General features: G+C 47.4%; 2 protein-coding genes across 8 annotated transcripts in view; one reads left to right on the top strand and one right to left on the bottom strand.

The window, feature by feature from the left end:
• The window catches only part of Mfsd13a (major facilitator superfamily domain containing 13A), a 36,192-nt gene that overhangs the window by 15,518 nt on the left and 3,298 nt on the right, over nucleotides 1-17,376 (bottom strand). Inside the window, exon 1 of one of the 7 annotated variants that reach the window (XM_060390617.1) lies at nucleotides 12,505-12,627. The exons of 3 other annotated variants lie outside the window; for them this stretch is intronic. The gene's annotated coding sequence lies outside the window, so the exon portion shown is untranslated. Of the gene's footprint in view, nucleotides 1-1,836; nucleotides 2,119-12,504; nucleotides 12,628-17,376 lie in introns of those variants that run through there. 3 more of the 7 variants (XM_060390613.1, XM_021650321.2, XM_060390614.1) reach the window with 3 other exon arrangements.
• C1H10orf95 (chromosome 1 C10orf95 homolog) lies at nucleotides 11,843-13,032 on the top strand. The gene is made up of 2 exons (XM_060390641.1): nucleotides 11,843-11,982; nucleotides 12,358-13,032. The coding sequence occupies exon 2, from the start codon at nucleotides 12,400-12,402 to the stop codon at nucleotides 13,030-13,032; it is 633 nt and encodes a 210-aa protein (XP_060246624.1). The 5' UTR covers nucleotides 11,843-11,982; nucleotides 12,358-12,399.

Genomic DNA, 17,376 nt, shown 5'->3' with positions numbered 1-17,376 from the left:
GCCTGGCTTCCACATCCACTACTGCGCTACTCATCCCACCTACGTTTGTCAGAAGCAAGCAAGGCTTCCAAGTCCGAAGGCTGAACAATTGTCCCACAGTCACCAACTATGAGGTGTGGAGCCAAGGTTCAAAGCAGGCTCCGCCTGCAAATCTCAGCACCTCCCACTTTCCCCGCACACCCCCCTTTCTCCATCTTATCAAATCCTGCTCCGCCAATGTCGAGGCCAGGGTCATCATCTTCTGCGTTTGCTCAGTTGGGGTATCCCTTTCAGGTCCCCCTGTGTCCAGAGAACAAATGTCTTCCTTATTTCCCTCCAGCTCAGAAGAACCTTCCAAGCAAAGCTAGGCCAGTCCCCCTGCAGATTCCTCCCCAAACTCCTGTACCACACAACAAGTGCTCAATTAAACACCTGCTGCATCCAGTCCCCCAAAAGGCCAATATGGGCAGGTGGAGGAACACCCACACTGGGTGTTCTCACTGGCTGTGGGCGTTGGAGCAGTGGCCACTGGCACCCTGTCATCCCTCTGAGAAAAATGTGGAGCAAGGCCGCAGATGTACAGAGGGGAGTGTTGATAAAAGCCAGCAGTAACATTTTCATGCCTTCACCAAGGACACAGCACCGCGCTACCACAACCATACGGGCAGAATGTGGCCCGGGCAGTCAAAGAGCCCAGACTAGAAGGGGTTCCTCAGCTTCCAACAAGATTCTATTCAAGACAGAAGGCACCAGCTGAGGGTAGGAGGCCTCTGGTGAGGAGCCTTGGAGGCAACTTGCACAATCTCTCCTCTAGCAGTTCACGCTTCAAGATTCCTTGGAGAGGGGAACAGGAAAGACTGGCAACCCCAGCAACCCCTGCTGAGTGTAAATAGAATGGGGGAGGACACCAAGATATGGCAGGCTGGGCCTGGAACAAGGCTCTCACTGGCAGGGTGGGTGGATTACCACTCCCTTCAGAAGGACGGAGACCACAGTGGGGAAAAGCCACTAAGTGACTTGGTATTAGCAGTACTAGGTCAAGGCTGAAAAATTATCATCAATTTAGCATCAGAGCTTATGCCCATATTTGTGGAGAGAGTGAATTTGTTTCCCGACTGTCCTGACCATATCAAGCAAACAGGTGGAAGTTCAAGTCATAATAGCAAAGCAAACATCATTTTCCCAGCAAGCAGCTGACTGGCTTGTTTCACACCTTTTTCAGTCTTTTTCCATCACCGTGCATAACCCTAGGAGAGCTGTCCCCCCTCCCCTTCCCCAAATTCCATCACCTCGGATGGATGGGACTTTCTCCCTCCTTCATAGGCTTCTATGGTGGCACGAAAGCGTCCATCGATTCACCTCAGAATCGCAGGCCACTTCTAAGTCCCTGAGGAACTGGGAATCAACCCAAGAGCTTTTTACTCAGAAACACGTGCAGTGGTTTTCCTTTCGTTAGCTCATTAAAATCACCTGAAGAGCGAGCTACTCACTCTGGAACACCCAGGCTCAGACTCACTCAGACCACTAAAACTGGGATCTCTGGAGGTGCTGGCCAGCAAATTCCTTTAAGCTTCCCAAGAGGTTCTAGGGTGCCACCAGGGTTAGGGGCCGTTGGGTCAAAGAGTGAATCCCTGCCTGAACCATTGACTCTCTGAACTCAGATTCCTCAGGGGGCAACCTGGACGGTGCATCTCTTTTCCTACCCCACCCTGGACAGTGCATCTCTTACCCCAACAGAGCCCTTCTGCAGGAATCTATGCTTGCCCCTTGAACCCAGCTTCTCCTGACCCCAGAATTTTCCAGTTCACGGTCTGACACCTCAAGGAACCCCACAAACTGTCCCAATGACTCTCATACCGCAACGCATTCTCGCCCCACTCTCGGGCTTGTCCTTTGTATCAGATCGGCCCCCGAGTCCTGCCGCCTCCTGCCCCCTCTCCCGGGCCGCGGGCCAGCAGCTCACCGCAATCCTGGCAGGCGCTGCTTAATTCCGCTGCTGCCGGGAGCCAGGTGCCAGCCAGTGCGCCTGCGCGTGAGCAGCCTCGGGCTTCCCCGCTCTCTCCCTCCGCCCCTTCTCAGCTATTGGCTCGGCGCGGCTCTCCCGATCGCAGCTCAGGCAGGTGACCGCGCCTGAGGCTGTCGCTGCCATGTTTGTCGTGGGCTCTTCCCCTTAGGTGCCCTAAGAAGAATGGGGATCAGTCAACAGGGGCAGATTGTCTGGATTCCATACAGACTCAGCCCCTCTTTTTCCTCCACGAAAACTGTCATTTCAGCTCAAATCAAGCTTCTCTCGGGGACGCCCCCTTCCCCATTCCTGTTCCTCATCCCAGAGGATGAGAATTTAGCAGGGACTACCTAAGGCTGGATTGTGAGCCCTGTGAGGGCGAATCTCAGCCTGAGCTGTGGCCATGAGGAATCAATTCACAGGAGCCAGGGCAGGGGGGTGTAGACACAGACACCGGACCACCAACCCACAACAACACAGCCCAACCTCTTCGTGGTGGTAGTAGTAAGAATCAGAAGAAAAACAGGATGGAAGTCCTGCCTGATAGTGCCTGTCTGTAATTCTTTTTGTTGTTGTTGTTTGGTTTTGTTTGGTCGGTTGTTTTTTCGAGATACAGTTTCTCTGTGTAGCCTTGGCTGTCCTGGATTCACTTTGTAAACCAGGCTGGCTTCGAACTCACAGAGATATGCTTATCTCTGCCTTCTGAGTGCTGAGATTAAGGCGTAATTCTTGCCACACTGAAAGCTAAATCAAAAATAAATAAAATAAAAAAGTCCAAGGCTAGCCTGTGCTGAATACAGAGTGACTTTAAGTCCTATCTTAAACTACAAAAACAAAAGCAGGGCTAGAGATACACATAAATAAAACAACATACCGAGCCCCTTACTATTATGTGCCTTGCATAATAGGTACACTGTTCCAAATGCATTTTCCTCCGATTGCACATGGGAAGTAGATGCTATTATTTCCACTTACAGATGGAAGTAACCCCTGCGTGATGGCTGTGAAGGTGCGTGTCTTTAGTCTCAGCACTAGGGAGCCAAAGGCAGGTGGGTCTCTGCTTTCAGCCAGCCTGAGCTACAGAGCAAGTTCCAGGACAGTCAGGGATAGAGAAACCCTGTCTCGAAAAACAGACAAACAAACAAAAACTAAAATTCCAATAAAAATCAAGAAATCTTTGGTTGGTTGGTTTTTGTTGTTGTTGTTTGAGACAGGGTTTCTCTGTTTAACAACCCTATCTGTCATTCGGGCTTGGTGGCATACACCTGCAATCCCAGCACTCTGGGAGGCAGAGGCACAGAAAGGAGGTTCACTGTGAGTTCAAAGCCTGCCTGGTCTACAAAGTTAGTCCAGGACAGCCAAGGCTACACAGAGAAACCCTATCTCAAAACAAACAAACAAAAAACAACAACAACTAACCAACCCCAGCTGTTCTGGAACTCACTTTGTAGACCAGGCTGGTTTTGAACTTACAGAGATCTGCCTGCCTCTGCCTCCTGAGTGATGGGATTAAAGATGTCCACCACCATATCTGGCCTCCAACAAATTTCATACAATCAGATGCCCAAGCAAGGCAATACTACCTCTCCCAATCCTAGAGGCCTCCTTCTTCTTCTGCATTTGCTAGATCTTTAAAATCAATAAGAGCACTGACTGCTCTTCCTAAAGGTCCTGAGTTCAATTCCCAGAGACCACATGGTGGCTCACAACCATCTGCAATGAGATCTGGTGCCCTCTTCTGGTATGCAGGCACACATGCAGACAGAACACTGTATACATAATAAATAAATAAATAAATCTTAAAAAAAAATCAAGTTTCTAAGGCTCAGTTCACTTTCTCAGCGGTCAAACAGGGTCCAGTACCCACCTGTCCAGCTTCCCTACTGGGATCGATAAGGCAAGGAGTGCCGCTTTTGACTTCTTTGCTAAGGGACATTCTGTTAAAACTGCTTCCTTGCTTACAGGGATTCCGTTGGCATAGGAGGAGAAACAGAGCCAGCATGATAGAAGTGCTGAAGCACACCTACAGCCCCGATGCTTGGGATCACAGTTTGAGACCAGCCAGGGCTGTGTAGCTAGACCCTAGAAAGTGGGCACTAGGAACATAGCTCAGGTGGTGGAGTCCTTGCCGAGCATCCACCAGTCTCTGGTTCAGTCCTCAGGACTGAATAGAGTGAGCGTGGCTGTGTGTATACCTGTAACTATAGCCCCTGGCTAGTAGAGGCATCCGATCAGCTCAAGCAGGGAAAGTGCCATAGGCTAAGTGCTACTGGCCCTTGTGCCTTTTTGTTGCTAATTTTTATGCACAAAGTCCCCTTTTGACTTTGTGACAACACAGCAAAGGGCTCATCACAGCCAATGGTCCCACAGGAGCCTGGAGTCCTCAGGGGTCCCACAAACATCCTCCTAGCACCTACACTTTGCTGGGTGTGCCCCTTTCTCTCCTCCTTCAGGGCCTCCTCTATATTTGTGACCCCCATTCTGGAATAACCCCATCAAATATATAAAGACACGTTCCAAGGTGCTGTGAGACGGGAGGAAACAAACATGCAGGTACAAAAGCGCAGAGTGAAATTTATTCCGGAACATACAGACAAGAATGGCACCAATATCACTGGATGCCTCCCATGTGAGTTAGGAGGGGGCATGTGTACTGGTTAGGATACGTGTCACTTCATCCTACTCAGAATGTCCCTGCTAGTTTTTTCTCTCTTGGTTTTTCAAGACAGGGTTTCTCTGTGTAACCTTGGCTATCCAGGAACTCACTCTGGAGACCAGGCTGGCCTTCAACTCAGAAATCTGCCTGCCTCTGCCTCCTGAGTGCTGGGACTAAAGTCGTGAGGCACCACCACCACCCAGCTCTATCTTTAAAATATTTTTTCTATTTATTATTGTATTTTTGTATTGTTTTGTTATTGTATTGTATTTTCTATTTATTTTACTATTTATTATTTATGAGTGTTTTGCCGGCATGTATGTATGTGTACTATTTCATGCCTAGTGCCTACAGAAGACAGAAGAGGGCATCAGACCTCATGTGATTGGAATTACAGACCAGTTGGGAGCCACTACATTGGTGCTAGGAGTGGAACTCTGATCCTCTGTGACAGTAAATGTTCTCTAACCACTAGACCAACTCAGTACCACAGTATTGCAGCAACTGATCGTGTCTCCAGCATACAAGGGGCCTGAGTGTAACTATAGAGCCTAAAGATCAGCAAGAAGGACTCAAGGTCTTTCCTGCTGGACCACTTTTCAGAGCCGGCCCTGTAAGCTCTCTCCATCCTACCATTTTATCCCCAAGGATGGTTAAGGAAAGACCCAAGGCTTGCTTTGAAGAGAGGGTGTACACTGACCAGCGACAGAAAGGCAGGAGGAATAGTAAAATATTAAGCTATTAATATTATTTAGTAAATTAATGTTAAGTGTTATTTTATACATTTACAGAATAATTGTATGATCATCTCAGAAACTGTTAAGACCTGAAGCAAACTTACTTAATTTGACAACAGACACTTACTAAAAGAGATATATATATATTCAATAGGTTATTTTTGGTTTGGTTTGGTTTGGTTTTTGGTTTTTGAGACAAGGTCTCAGCATATAGCCCTGATTGTCCTGGAACTCACTATGCAGACCAAGCTGGCCTTGAATTCACAGAGATCTGCCTGTTTCTGCTTCTCATTACTGGGATGAAAGGCATGCACCACCAGCAGCATCTCTGACAAAAGAGACAGAGAAAGAGAGAGAGGAGGAGAGCGAGGAGAGAAAGAGTGTATGTGTGCGTGAGAACGTGTGTTTAGATGTCTTGTTTCCAAGTAGCATGTATGCGTATGCACCACATGCGGTCAGTGCCCAAATGAAGGCCAGAGAGGGTTAAATCTCTGGGCCTGGAGTTGGAAGCCATCCTGTGGGTGCTGGGAAGCAAACCTGGGTTCTCTGGAAGAACAGTCAGTGCTCTCAACTGCTGAGCCATCTCTCCAGCCCTTACAATAGGTTATTCTTGATAGAACGCCAAAAACAAATTGTTTTGAAATAAGAAACAAGACAAGGATTCTACTATCCCTATTTCTATCCAACATTATATTGAAGGTTCTTAGCACAATAAGGCAAGAAAGAGAAATAAATGGCAGAAAGATTGGAAGGGAAGACGCAAAAGTCATTATTACAAGTCTAAAAAAATTAGTTTTTGATTTTCTATCCATCAACAGCAACTGGAAATGTAAAATGCTGCAAGATACAACAAAGAAAAATACAAATATGTTAATTTGGAATGAATCTAACAAAATTTTATCAGAATTATTTAATTGAGTCAGGTGTAGCGGTGCTGGCACTCATGAGGCAGAGGCAGAGGCAGGCAGACACGGTCAGCATGGTAAACACAGTGAGTTCCAAACCTGATAACCTGACTTGTATCTTCAGGTCCCACATGGCAGGAGAGCAGAACGGAGCGGACTCCAGACATGTACTGTCGCTACATACCACCACCCCAACACAAACAAATAAATATAGTTCTTATAGGATAAAAAAATTGTAACAATAGTTAGCGCATATCAGAAAAAGGTGCCCTCACCTGACACGCAGGAGGCACAGAGTCCCAGTGGCTAGTGCAACAGACAGACAACACGCCTCCACACCTGCCTTCTGCTTTACCGTCGGACACCCTTTGTCAGCACACAAAGACTGGAAAATGGCAGAATCTGTCTTTTCTCTTTAATTCGTTTTCCACTTCAACTACCACCCTCCCTTACACACCAAGCTCACATGCACACCTACCAGTACACGGACAGATTGTCTTCAATTTTACTGATTTATTTCAATCTTTCTAACAAAAAGAATGTTTACAAATCAAAGTCAGAACTAAAGAACGGCACTAGTTAAGAAACAGAAGTTTATTGTCTGTATTATTGAAAATATAAAGAAAAAAGGAACCCAGGTCCTCTGGAAGAACAGTCAGTGCTTTTTTTTTTTTTTTTTTTTTTTTTCAGTCAGTGCTCTTAACCATTGAGCCATCTCTCCAGCCCCCAGCACCATTTTTTGAACAGACATACACTCAGACAGAACACCCTTAACATAAATAAGTATTAATAGGAGAAGGAGGTGGAGGGAAAAAGGGGCATACCAAGAAAGCACCAATGTGGGAGTGAGAAAAAAGGAAAAGGAGATCTAGCAATAAAAACATTACCCTCCTTTCTGTGGTGTGGCTTTTAGAATGGTTCACAGATTACAGCATGCCACTACTTATTTGTTTCACCTATCTGTATGTGTGGTGATCCAAGATTTCATTATTTCTTTCATCACAAACATTCATGAGAGACCATACATTTACTTTACTGAAGGAAAAATTGATCAGTAAGGAACAAACCTTACTGATACCACACAATATTTCTGCTTGTGGTTCCTTTTTAAGATTTATTTATTTTTTACTTTATGTGTATGAGTGTTTTGCCTGAATGTATGTCTGTGCACCACGTGTGACAGTCCCTACACAGGCCAGGTGAGGGATGCCCTGGAACTGGAGTTATAGGCAGTTGTGAGCCACTAAATGTGGATGCTGGAAATTGATCTTGGGTATGCTGGAAAAGCAACAAGTGTTCTGAACCTCTGAGGCATCTCTCTAGCCCATCTGCAATTTCTTAAGTAACAAATCTCTAGTGTCTCAACATCTAAGAATTTTAAGCCCACATATAAGAGAAAAGGCACACCAAATAAATTTCATGGTCTCTCAAACTGGAATTTGACATAGATAACTGTAACTGCCTCACTCTGTCTCTCCTTGCTGCCAACGTATCAGCATATTCAAATGGCAATAAACTACTTCAATCAAAAAAGTAAAAGAAGCCAGGTGTGGTGGTGCATGTCTGTAATCCCTGCACTCGGGGAGGCAGAGATAGGCAGATAGCTGTGAGTTCGAGGCCAGCCTGGCCGACAAAGTGAGCCCAGGATAGCCAAGGATAACACAGAGAAACCGTGTCTCAAAACAAACAAACAAACAAACAAACAAACAAACAAACAAACAAAGTAAAACAAAGTAAGTGTACACTTTTTATCCCAGCACTTGAGAGGCAGAGACAGTTGGGTGTTCAAGTTGAGGCCAGCCTGGTCTTTAGAGCAAATCCAAGGCTACACAGAAAAACCTTGTCTCAAAAAGCTGGAAAAAGGTCCCATTTATTGATTGTTGCTCTTAGAGCCTGTGCTGTTGGTGTTCTGTTCAGGAAGTTGTCTCCTGTGCCAATGAGTTCAAGGCTCTTCCCCACTTTTTCTTCTAAGCGGTTTAGTCTGGTTTTATGTTGAGGTCTTTGATCCACTTGGACTTTAGTTTTGTGCAGGGTGATAAGTATGGATCTATTTGCATTTTTCTACATGTAGACATCCAGTTAGACCAGCACCATTTGTTGAAGATGCTGTCTTTTTTCCGTTGAATAGTAACCTTGGCTATCCAGGAACTCACTCTGGAGACCAGGCTGGCCTTCAACTCAGAAATCTGCCTGCCTCTGCCTCCTGAGTGCTGGGACTAAAGTCGTGAGGCACCACCACCACCCAGCTCTATCTTTAAAATATTTTTCTATTTATTATTGTATTTTTGTATTGTTTTGCTATTGTATTGTATTTTCTATTTATTTTACTATTTATTATTTATGAGTGTTTTGCCGGCATGTATGTATGTGTACTATTTCATGCCTAGTGCCTACAGAAGACAGAAGAGGGCATCAGACCTCATGTGATTGGAATTACAGACCAGTTGGGAGCCACTACATTGGTGCTAGGAGTGGAACTCTGATCCTCTGTGACAGTAAATGTTCTGTAACCACTAGACCAACTCTCCAGGCGCCCCTCCCACACATACAATTTATCTTTAGCTAGCCACAGAGTCAGCACATTGCTGGCACATTTAGTTTTATGTGTATTGGTGTTTAGCCTGTAAAGGGTGAGGGTGTCAGATCTTGGAGTTACAGACAGTTGTGAGCTGCCATGGGGGTGCTGGGAATTGAACCCGGTCCTCTGGGAGAGCAGTCGGTGCTCTTAATCGTGGAGCCATCTCTCCAGCCCCAAATGTGTAGCCCAGGTTAGCCTCACACTCCAATCCTCCTGCCTCCATCTCCTTCAGTAACTCCTACCGGCGGCATGCACCATCACAACCAGCTCATCTGTTTCTAATGTGCTGGGAAATTATTCAGGAAAAACTTCCGAGAACTCATCAGTTACAATTCAAGATGCTGCAGTCAGGTCAAGCTCAGTCTATTCACCCTTCCTAACCACAAACCCTGCCTAAGCCATCTCTTCCAGAATTAAACAGCTGTTAAAACCCCTCTGGCTCCTGAATGCAGTGGTGCTCATAAAATGGACATTTCTCTGCCATAAGCACCCCCTTCTTCCCATGGATGTTTTCCTGGCTGCGAGAAGACGACCAAAATCCAGTATTCGGCCCTTTGTTTGTTGCAGGCTTTCCTCCTGCCTTTCTGTCGCTGGTCAGTGTACACCCTCTCTTCAAAGCAAGCCTTGGGTCTTTCCTTAACCATCCTTGGGGATAAAATGGTAGGATGGAGAGGGCTTACAGGGCCGGCTCTGAAAAGTGGTCCAGCAGGAAAGACCTTGAGTCCTTCTTGCTGATCTTTAGGCTCTATAGTTACACTCAGGCCCCTTGTATGCTGGAGACATGATCAGTTGCTGCAATACTGTGGTGCTAGAGGTCAAATCCCCTGCCAGACTCCTTCAGTCCTTGAACCTAGGAGAAATGATAGACTAGTAGCATCCTTGAAAGTCTCTCCTAGGCCTCCCGTCTCCTTGTCCTAGGCCCTATCGGGTTCTTCCACTCTCTTAAGAGTTTCTTGTTCTTGGGTACTGGGGCATTTCTCCAGGACTACTTATACTTTGCCCCCTAGTGATGGTTTGATCATGAGGTTCTCTGACCAAAACTGTTAAGGTTGCTGTATTTTCAAATGTTTCACAAGATGCTGAGAGAATACTCAAGCGTGTATCACTGTGGTGGGGTGGAAGGAACAAGACCTTCAAAGCAGCTTAAACGAAAAGGAATTTATTGGTCTGGGTAACTGTAAAGACCATGACTCACATACAATTATCAAAAAGCAACTTATGTGTCTTGGCTTCATTTCTCCTATGACTACATGTTCAGTGACTGAGGTTTCCCTGCCCTCAGCCTGCAAGCCTTTCCGGTCTCGGGGAAAGAAACTATTCCCTTCCACCAGACAAGAGAACAGGGTGGGGGAGCGATGGCTCAACAGTTACAGTGTGTGCTTCAGCAGGGCCTGGTGGGACACCCCTTTAATCCCAGCACTTGGGAGGCCGAGGCAGGAAGCGCTCTTTGAGTTCAAGGTGACCCTGGTCTACAAAGCAAATCCAGGAGAGCCAAGACTCTGTTACACAGAGAAACCCTGTCTCAAACAAACAAACAAACCATAAGTTAAAAAGAGTTCCTGGCCAGGCAGCACAACAAAACTAGACCTGATCTCACAAGGGGTGGGGAGGCACTGGAGAGCTAGCTCACCAGTTAAGAGAACATTGCCTGTTCTTCCAGAGGACCCATGTTCAACTCCCAGCACCCACATAACAGCTCTCAACCATCCATCTCTAACTCCAGTTCCAGGAGATTGAACCCCTTTTTTCCTTTTCTTTCTTAATTTATTTTTTATATTCAATCTACATGTGTACTTCATGCCAGAAGAGGGCACTAGATCTCATTATAGATGGTTGTGAGCCACCATGTGGTTGCTGGGAATTGAACTCAGGTCCTTTTTGGAAGAGCATTCAGTGCTCTTAACATCTGAACCCCTTTTCTGATCTCTGTGGGCTCCTGCACACATATGGTGCACAGATATATACTCAGGCATACACACACACACATAAAATTAAATATCCTTAAAAGAAGTGTTGCATCCCTAAAATATGAGAGGTATTTCTAGAATCAGAGTGAATAAGCTCACAGCTTGATCCCTATTTCCCTCATTTTGCCGAAAAACTCCCCAGACCAGCAAAGCACAAAAGAACCAATCTAAGACACAGTTCTGCTCCTTCCCAATCCCAGCTTCAGCTTGTCTGGCATGGATCCATTTCTCAACCAGGTGAGACTAGATTCCCTGAGGAAGCACCAGCAGGTAGAAACACTGATCTGTCCACGTGGCCTGTTACTCATATCCTGGCAGGAGCGAGAACAACCCATGGGTAGCCTTGGACATTCCGCAGGTGCTGGTTACAGGGGGGGCAAAGTTGCACAAACTGTAAGTTATATAAATAGGAGTCCTTCTGGTGCTGTGACACACTGGGATTGCTACGGCTTAGCGCAAGACAAAGTTAGCATTTGTGGAGGTTGGAAGTCTGAAATGGGTCCCGCTGGCTAAGAGGAAGGTGTTGGCTGGACTCTCTTCCCCTCTTGAGACTTCCGTGGTTGAATCTATTGTCTCATGCCTTCTGACTTTTCGACACTGCCCTTACTCCTTTCTCATGATAATCGCTCCATTCTACAAAGCCAACATTGGCAGGTAGTATTTTCTGGATGGCATGAGTATGACTCTGGACTTCTTTCATGTTTGAAAGTCCTTAAAATTACATTGGGTTCATATGTAATCCAGAATGCTCTTTAAGACTTAGTATTTATCTTATTCGTGTTATGCCTGCCTGCATGAATTTGAGGCCCTCAGGGGCCAGATACCCTGGTGTTGCAGGCAGCTGTAAGCCACCATGTAGGTCCTGGGACTTGATGAGAAAGAGGTGAGAAGTGTTCTGTGTTCTAGGGAGTGCATCTGTGAGCTCAGGCAATTGCCTCTAGCTTGGAGCCACCATGCCCTACTTTCTACCTCGGTCTGCGAACTGGCTGGCTCTTAGCCCATTCAAGGTGTTTTTCTCTGCCTAGTAACAGGAAGGTGTGGTTGAGGCTGCGCATGGAAGGGAAAACACAACTGAAAAACAGCGGAGAGAAGCTCCATTCTGGACTCTTCTGGCTCTCCCAAAGGCTGGAGAATAATCCCACTAGGCTGACGGAGGCAAGTGAATGGGCAGTTAACGGGAAAGCCTATCAGGGGCTGAGGGCTCGAAATGCATGGAGAGGTTTGCTTTGAGGCAGGTTCTCCTGCAGCCCAGGACGCGAATTCACAGTTTTCCTGCCTCTACTCCAGGACTGGGATTACAGGCAGGAGCCATCACACCCGGTTTTTGTGGTGTTGGGGATCGAACCCAGGGCTGTGTGCATGCCAGGCGCTCTATTAAGAGACCTACATCCCCAGCCCAGGTATAACTGGTGAGGAGGTGGGGATTAAAATGCCTGACTCAGGAAAGGTTCCTCAAAGCCAGCAGGCAGTCACGGAAGACCCAGGCCGTTGTTGTCAGGAATTATGTATCCATACACCCATCTACCACAGGTCTGGACCCTGTAAAAATGCTCGCCACCTGAGGTGCAGGCCATGTACCCTTACGTCTACCTGCCGCCCAGGGAGGGCATCTGGCCTCGGCTGCAGACCCTCGCCTACCTGCCCGCCCCTCTGCTGCTGCCACCCATCCAGACCCACAACTTTTGCAGCCGGCCGGCGGGCCTGAGCGCGGCCCCGCGAGAATTCCACTGCTTCCACGGTGCGGGCGCGGCCCTGGTCTCCACGCCGCCGTGGTGGGCCTTGCCTTCTGCGGGAGCCGCGGCCCTTGGCTCGTCGTTCCCCGCCTCCAGCCTGCCCGCGCCATCCAAACCCGCCTCCGACGCCGAGCGCGGGGCCCCGTGGCCCGAGGGCGGCAGCCTGCAGCTGCAGCTGCGCTGGGGCCGCGTGGAGCGCGCGCAGGGGCCGCCCCTGCCGCTGCCCGACACGCTGCGCCGCCGCCTGCGGCGCGCGTACGGCACCTACCCCCGCACCGACGTGCGCGTCACCCTGCGCGGCGGCCAGTGGCTGCTGCAAGCCGCGCCGCGCGTGGGCGAGCCCGAGTACCAGGTGACGCGGCGCGTGGTGCGCAGGCCCACCAGCGGCGACGGAGGGGACAGCGGGGACAGCCCGGCAGCTCGGGAGGCGGTGCAGCGTGGCCGCCCCAAGAAAAAGCAAGGTCTGAGATGAGCTCCACACTGCGCCTGCGCGCCTGCCACCTTTCCCGCCCCCCCACCCCCCTCATCCCCAGCAGAAGCAGCGCATTGATTTCTCTTATTACTGGATCGTGCCGGGAGAGAAAGGTGTTTAGGTCCAGGGGGTGTTGAAGTGAAGTCAGCACCTGGACTGCTTCTCCTCTCTCTCCTTAGCCGTCTCTGTGGGTCCTACTCGCCTGCCTCTCTCCCTTGCACAACACTCCTCTCCACAAAACCGAGACAGCCACATCAGCTTGGAAAGGGTAGTAAATAAATGAGTGAAATCCAGTATCCGCTGCGAGATAGATTTTGTACTGGGAAGTGGGCATGTTGCCATCTGTGTAACGCAAGTCCTTTACTCCGTGCGCATCCTGACGCGGGCCGGCCCTTCAGCAGCCTGTCCATAGTGTGCAGTGGCCAGTCTCCTTGTCTGTCTGCCTTGACTGTCCAAAGACGATGGAGACCTAGAGTAGTTTTGGGGTGTGGGAGTAGCTGGGAAACGTCGCCTGTGAGCTAGGTTTAGAGCTGGTTCTGACATTGTCCTAGCTAGGTGTCTTTAGCCTTTCTGAGCCCTTTAACATCTGCAAAACATATGAAATTAGCTTACCTAGATGTTCAGAAGAATGTCATTATACATACATACATATATACACATATATATATACATGCATACACACACATATACATACATGTGTGTCAATGATCTTGTTAAGTTACTTTATTTTTATTTTTTAAAGATTTATTTATTTTATAGATGAGTGCATTATATGCATGTACACCTGCATGCCAGAAGAGGGCATCAGATCCCAGTATAGATGGTTGTGAGCCACCATGTTGTTTCCTGGGAATTGAACTCAGGACCTCTGGAAGAGCAGCCAGTGCTCTTAACCTCTGAGCCATCTCTCCAGCCCCCAAATTACTTAATTTTTAAAAGACTTCATTTATTTACTTATTTATTTTTGTCTAGGCAGGGTTTTCCAGTGTAACAGCCCTGCCTGTCCTGGAACCCTGGAACTCTGTAGACCAGGTTGGCTTCGAACTCAGAAATTCAGAGATCCACTTGCCTTGGCCTCCCCAGTGCTGGGACCAAATGTGTGTGCCACCACGCCTGGCTTTTTATCCCAATTTTTGTTGAATTTTTAATGAACATTTTAATTTTAATTCTCAGATAAAGAAGATCTTGCTCTAAACTGACTGACCTCAGACAGGCAACAGCCCCCCCCCCCCAGTCTCCTGAGGTTACACATGGGCACCACATCTGACTAGTTCTGTTTTTCTTGTAAAAGGAAAATCCAGTATTTCAATGTGGTGTTGATAGGCTTGGTGGAACACCCCTTTAATCCTAGCATCTCAGGAACTAGAAGTAGTCAGATCCTGGTTTCTGTGAGTTCCAGACGAGCCAGGGCTACCGGGTAAGACCCTACCTCAGATATGTGCATGTGTGTAATTTTACATTTTATAATATTTCATAATGTTTAAATGTTGATTTGATTAGTTATGAATATCATTCCTTCCTTCATCTCACTAGTCTCGGCACATGCATGTTCCTGTGTGTGTATGCCCATAGGTACACAGTACCAGCCTCCACCTTATTAAGATTTAACTTTTTGCTAGGTAGCGATGATACTTTATTTTATTTTATTTTTTTATTTTGTCCAGACAGGGTTTCTCTGTGTAGCCTTGGCTGTCCTGGACTCACTTTCTAGACCAGGCTGGCCTCAAACTCACAGAGATGTGCCCGCCTCCGCCTCCCCGGTGCTGGGATTGAAGGCATGCAGCACCATATCTGGCTAATTTCATTATTTTTAAGTATGTTTGTGCCTAGGTGCAGACTGTGGGTGCCTGAGGTGCTAGATCTACCCTGGAGTTGGGCGTGAGCTGTGAGCTGCCTCTAGAAGAGCTCTGTGTGCCATGGGCATCTCCAGGCCCCACTCCTTAGCCCAGCTCGGCTCTTGAGAGAGGGTTTCTCCTATGGACCTGGCGCTTGCTGACAGGCTAGAACCAAAGGGGTCCAACAGTCTCCTTCCTTTTCCTATACCCCATGCTGTAGTCACATGCACATACCACTATGCCCACCTTCTTATGAGGGTGTTGAAGCCTCATAAGTTGGAACTGAAGCCCTCTTGGGACACACACACACACTCTAAGTAAAATGTCAAAAACAAACAAACAAACCCAGCACTCAAGGAGGCAGAGGCAGGTGGATCTCTATGAGCATGAGGCCAGTCTGGTCTACAGAGTGAGTTCAGGACAGCCGAGGTTACAGAGAAACCCTGCCCTGAAATGAAAAAAAAAAAAAGAAAAAAGAAAAAATGGATTTGGGAGGGAGATATATTTTTTATTTTTACTTGATAGAATAAGCAGCTATTGTAGGTATCAATTAATTAATTTGATTTTTGAGACAGGGTTTCTCTGTGTAGCCCTGGCTGTCCTGGAACTTACTCTGTAGATCAGACTGGCTTCAAACTCACAGAGAACTGTCTGCCTCTTCCTCCTGAGTGCTGGGACCAAAGGTGTTCACCACCACCACCACTGCCTGGCTATGTGCTGATATAGTTTTAAAAGAAGTTTAGAAAACAAACCACTACATGCTTATGTCACTGGCTTTAACAGTATTTTTATCTGTTGTTTGAGACAGCATCTCATTGTGTAGTTCTGGCTGGCCTAGAACTTGATAAACAGACCAAACTGGCTTAGAATTCACAGAGATCTGAACCACCTCTGACCTCTGTTTCTCATGCAATAGAATCTTTTTTTTTTTCTTTTTTAATCACATCTGGATATTTTCTGTTTTCACATTCAAGCGAGCGCGTGAGCACACACACACAGAATAAATATTTTTTTAAAGGAATAGAATAAGAACTATAGTCTCCCACAGTTCCCAGAGCTTGCTTCCTGTAGGTACTATGCTAAACCCCCGTGCAGACACATATCAACTCACTGAAGTTTATGCTCACAAAACCGGTGTGGATTTAATTATGATTTCCATTCACACAGGAGGAAACTTAGTCTCACACAGTCCTATGTGGATCCAACAAATCATCCAAGGTTACAAACTGAGAATGTAATTTGATTGGCTTTAATCTCTAGGTCAGACTTCCCATTCCGACATGAGACCCGAGCAACAACATGCAAGGAATATTTATTGAGGAACTATCTTGTGCAGAATACTGGGTTAGGTACTGCCAGGGTCAGGGGCGTGTGAGTCTTCCTCATAGGGAAGGACATGGGGAATCTGTGCACTGTTGGGGAGTTCAAAGAAGCTTCCAAGGACAAACAGGACTCTGAGGAGCTGAGCAGGAGGTAGCAAGAGGGAAAGCATGGCAGCAGGAGGAAGAAGCAGCAGATTATCATCGAGATAGCAGTGGAAGGTCGGCCCTGAAAGCTAAGTGAAGTCATTCTGGAGGACTGACAGTAAACAGATATAGGCCAGATAGAGTGGAACATGTCTTTAAATGTTTGGGAGGTAGAGGCAATGTTATTCTAGGTTATATAGGTATCCTGGGCTATTGAAGAGCCTGTCTAGGGGGTGGGGGTGGGGAAGATGAGGATAGATTTTGTTGGGAAGCCACTGAAGCCTTCAAGCAGAAGGGCACCCCAAGTCAATGCTATTAAGATGGTTTGGAGCCTGGAGGTGGTGACCCACACCTTTTTATCCCAGCACTCAGGGAGGCAGAGGCAGGGGGGACAGAGAAACCCTGTCTCTAAAAACAAAACAAACAAACAAAAAGGGGTTTGATCAAGGAGCCTCCAGGAGCACCCCTAAGAAGCTGAGTGACAGCTGTCTGGTTCCCTGTTGTCTTGGTTTTGATGGTATAGCGCAGCCGGGCACCAGAACTGAGTCCCTAGGGCATTTGCTAGAGCTCACAGCCTATGGAATTCAGTTCTCAGGGCCAGGTGGCCAGTGTTCTCTCATCCTGGATGCTGGCCTCCAATGTTCTTCTATGGATTGTTCTTACATGTATTGTGTGTCTGTATGTGTATGTGTGTGGTCAGGTGGTTTTTTTTTTTTTTCATTCTGCCATGTGGGTCTCAGGGGTGTCAGGTTTTGGGGTAAGCACCTTGAGCCATTTCATTGGTCCCCTTTCTGTAAATGTCCCCCCAATCCCAACATGGACAAATTGAGATTCAGGATGTAGCCTGGGATCTCAGAATACTTCCTCCCCCCCTCAGTGGTGGGATGCTGAGCTTGGAGCTGAAAATGGGATCCCAAAGCTAGAGAAACAGACAAGAGCTGGAGTAGAACATGAGGGGAGGGCCTCAGAGTATGGCAGGGACTGGGAATGGCTTTAGATCCTATTATTGCCTGCCTAGATGTGTTCTTGGTGGGACAGGTAGA

This window comes from Meriones unguiculatus, chromosome 1 (genome assembly GCF_030254825.1).
Source record: "Meriones unguiculatus strain TT.TT164.6M chromosome 1, Bangor_MerUng_6.1, whole genome shotgun sequence".
In the NCBI taxonomy this organism is placed as follows: domain Eukaryota; kingdom Metazoa; phylum Chordata; class Mammalia; order Rodentia; family Muridae; genus Meriones; species Meriones unguiculatus.
This window is presented reverse-complemented; position numbering and strand designations above follow the sequence as displayed.

Bases quoted from the DNA above. Each gene is read 5' to 3' on its own strand.
- C1H10orf95 (XM_060390641.1), top strand. From the start codon at position 12,400: ATGTACCCTTACGTCTACCTGCCGCCCAGGGAGGGCATCTGGCCTCGG.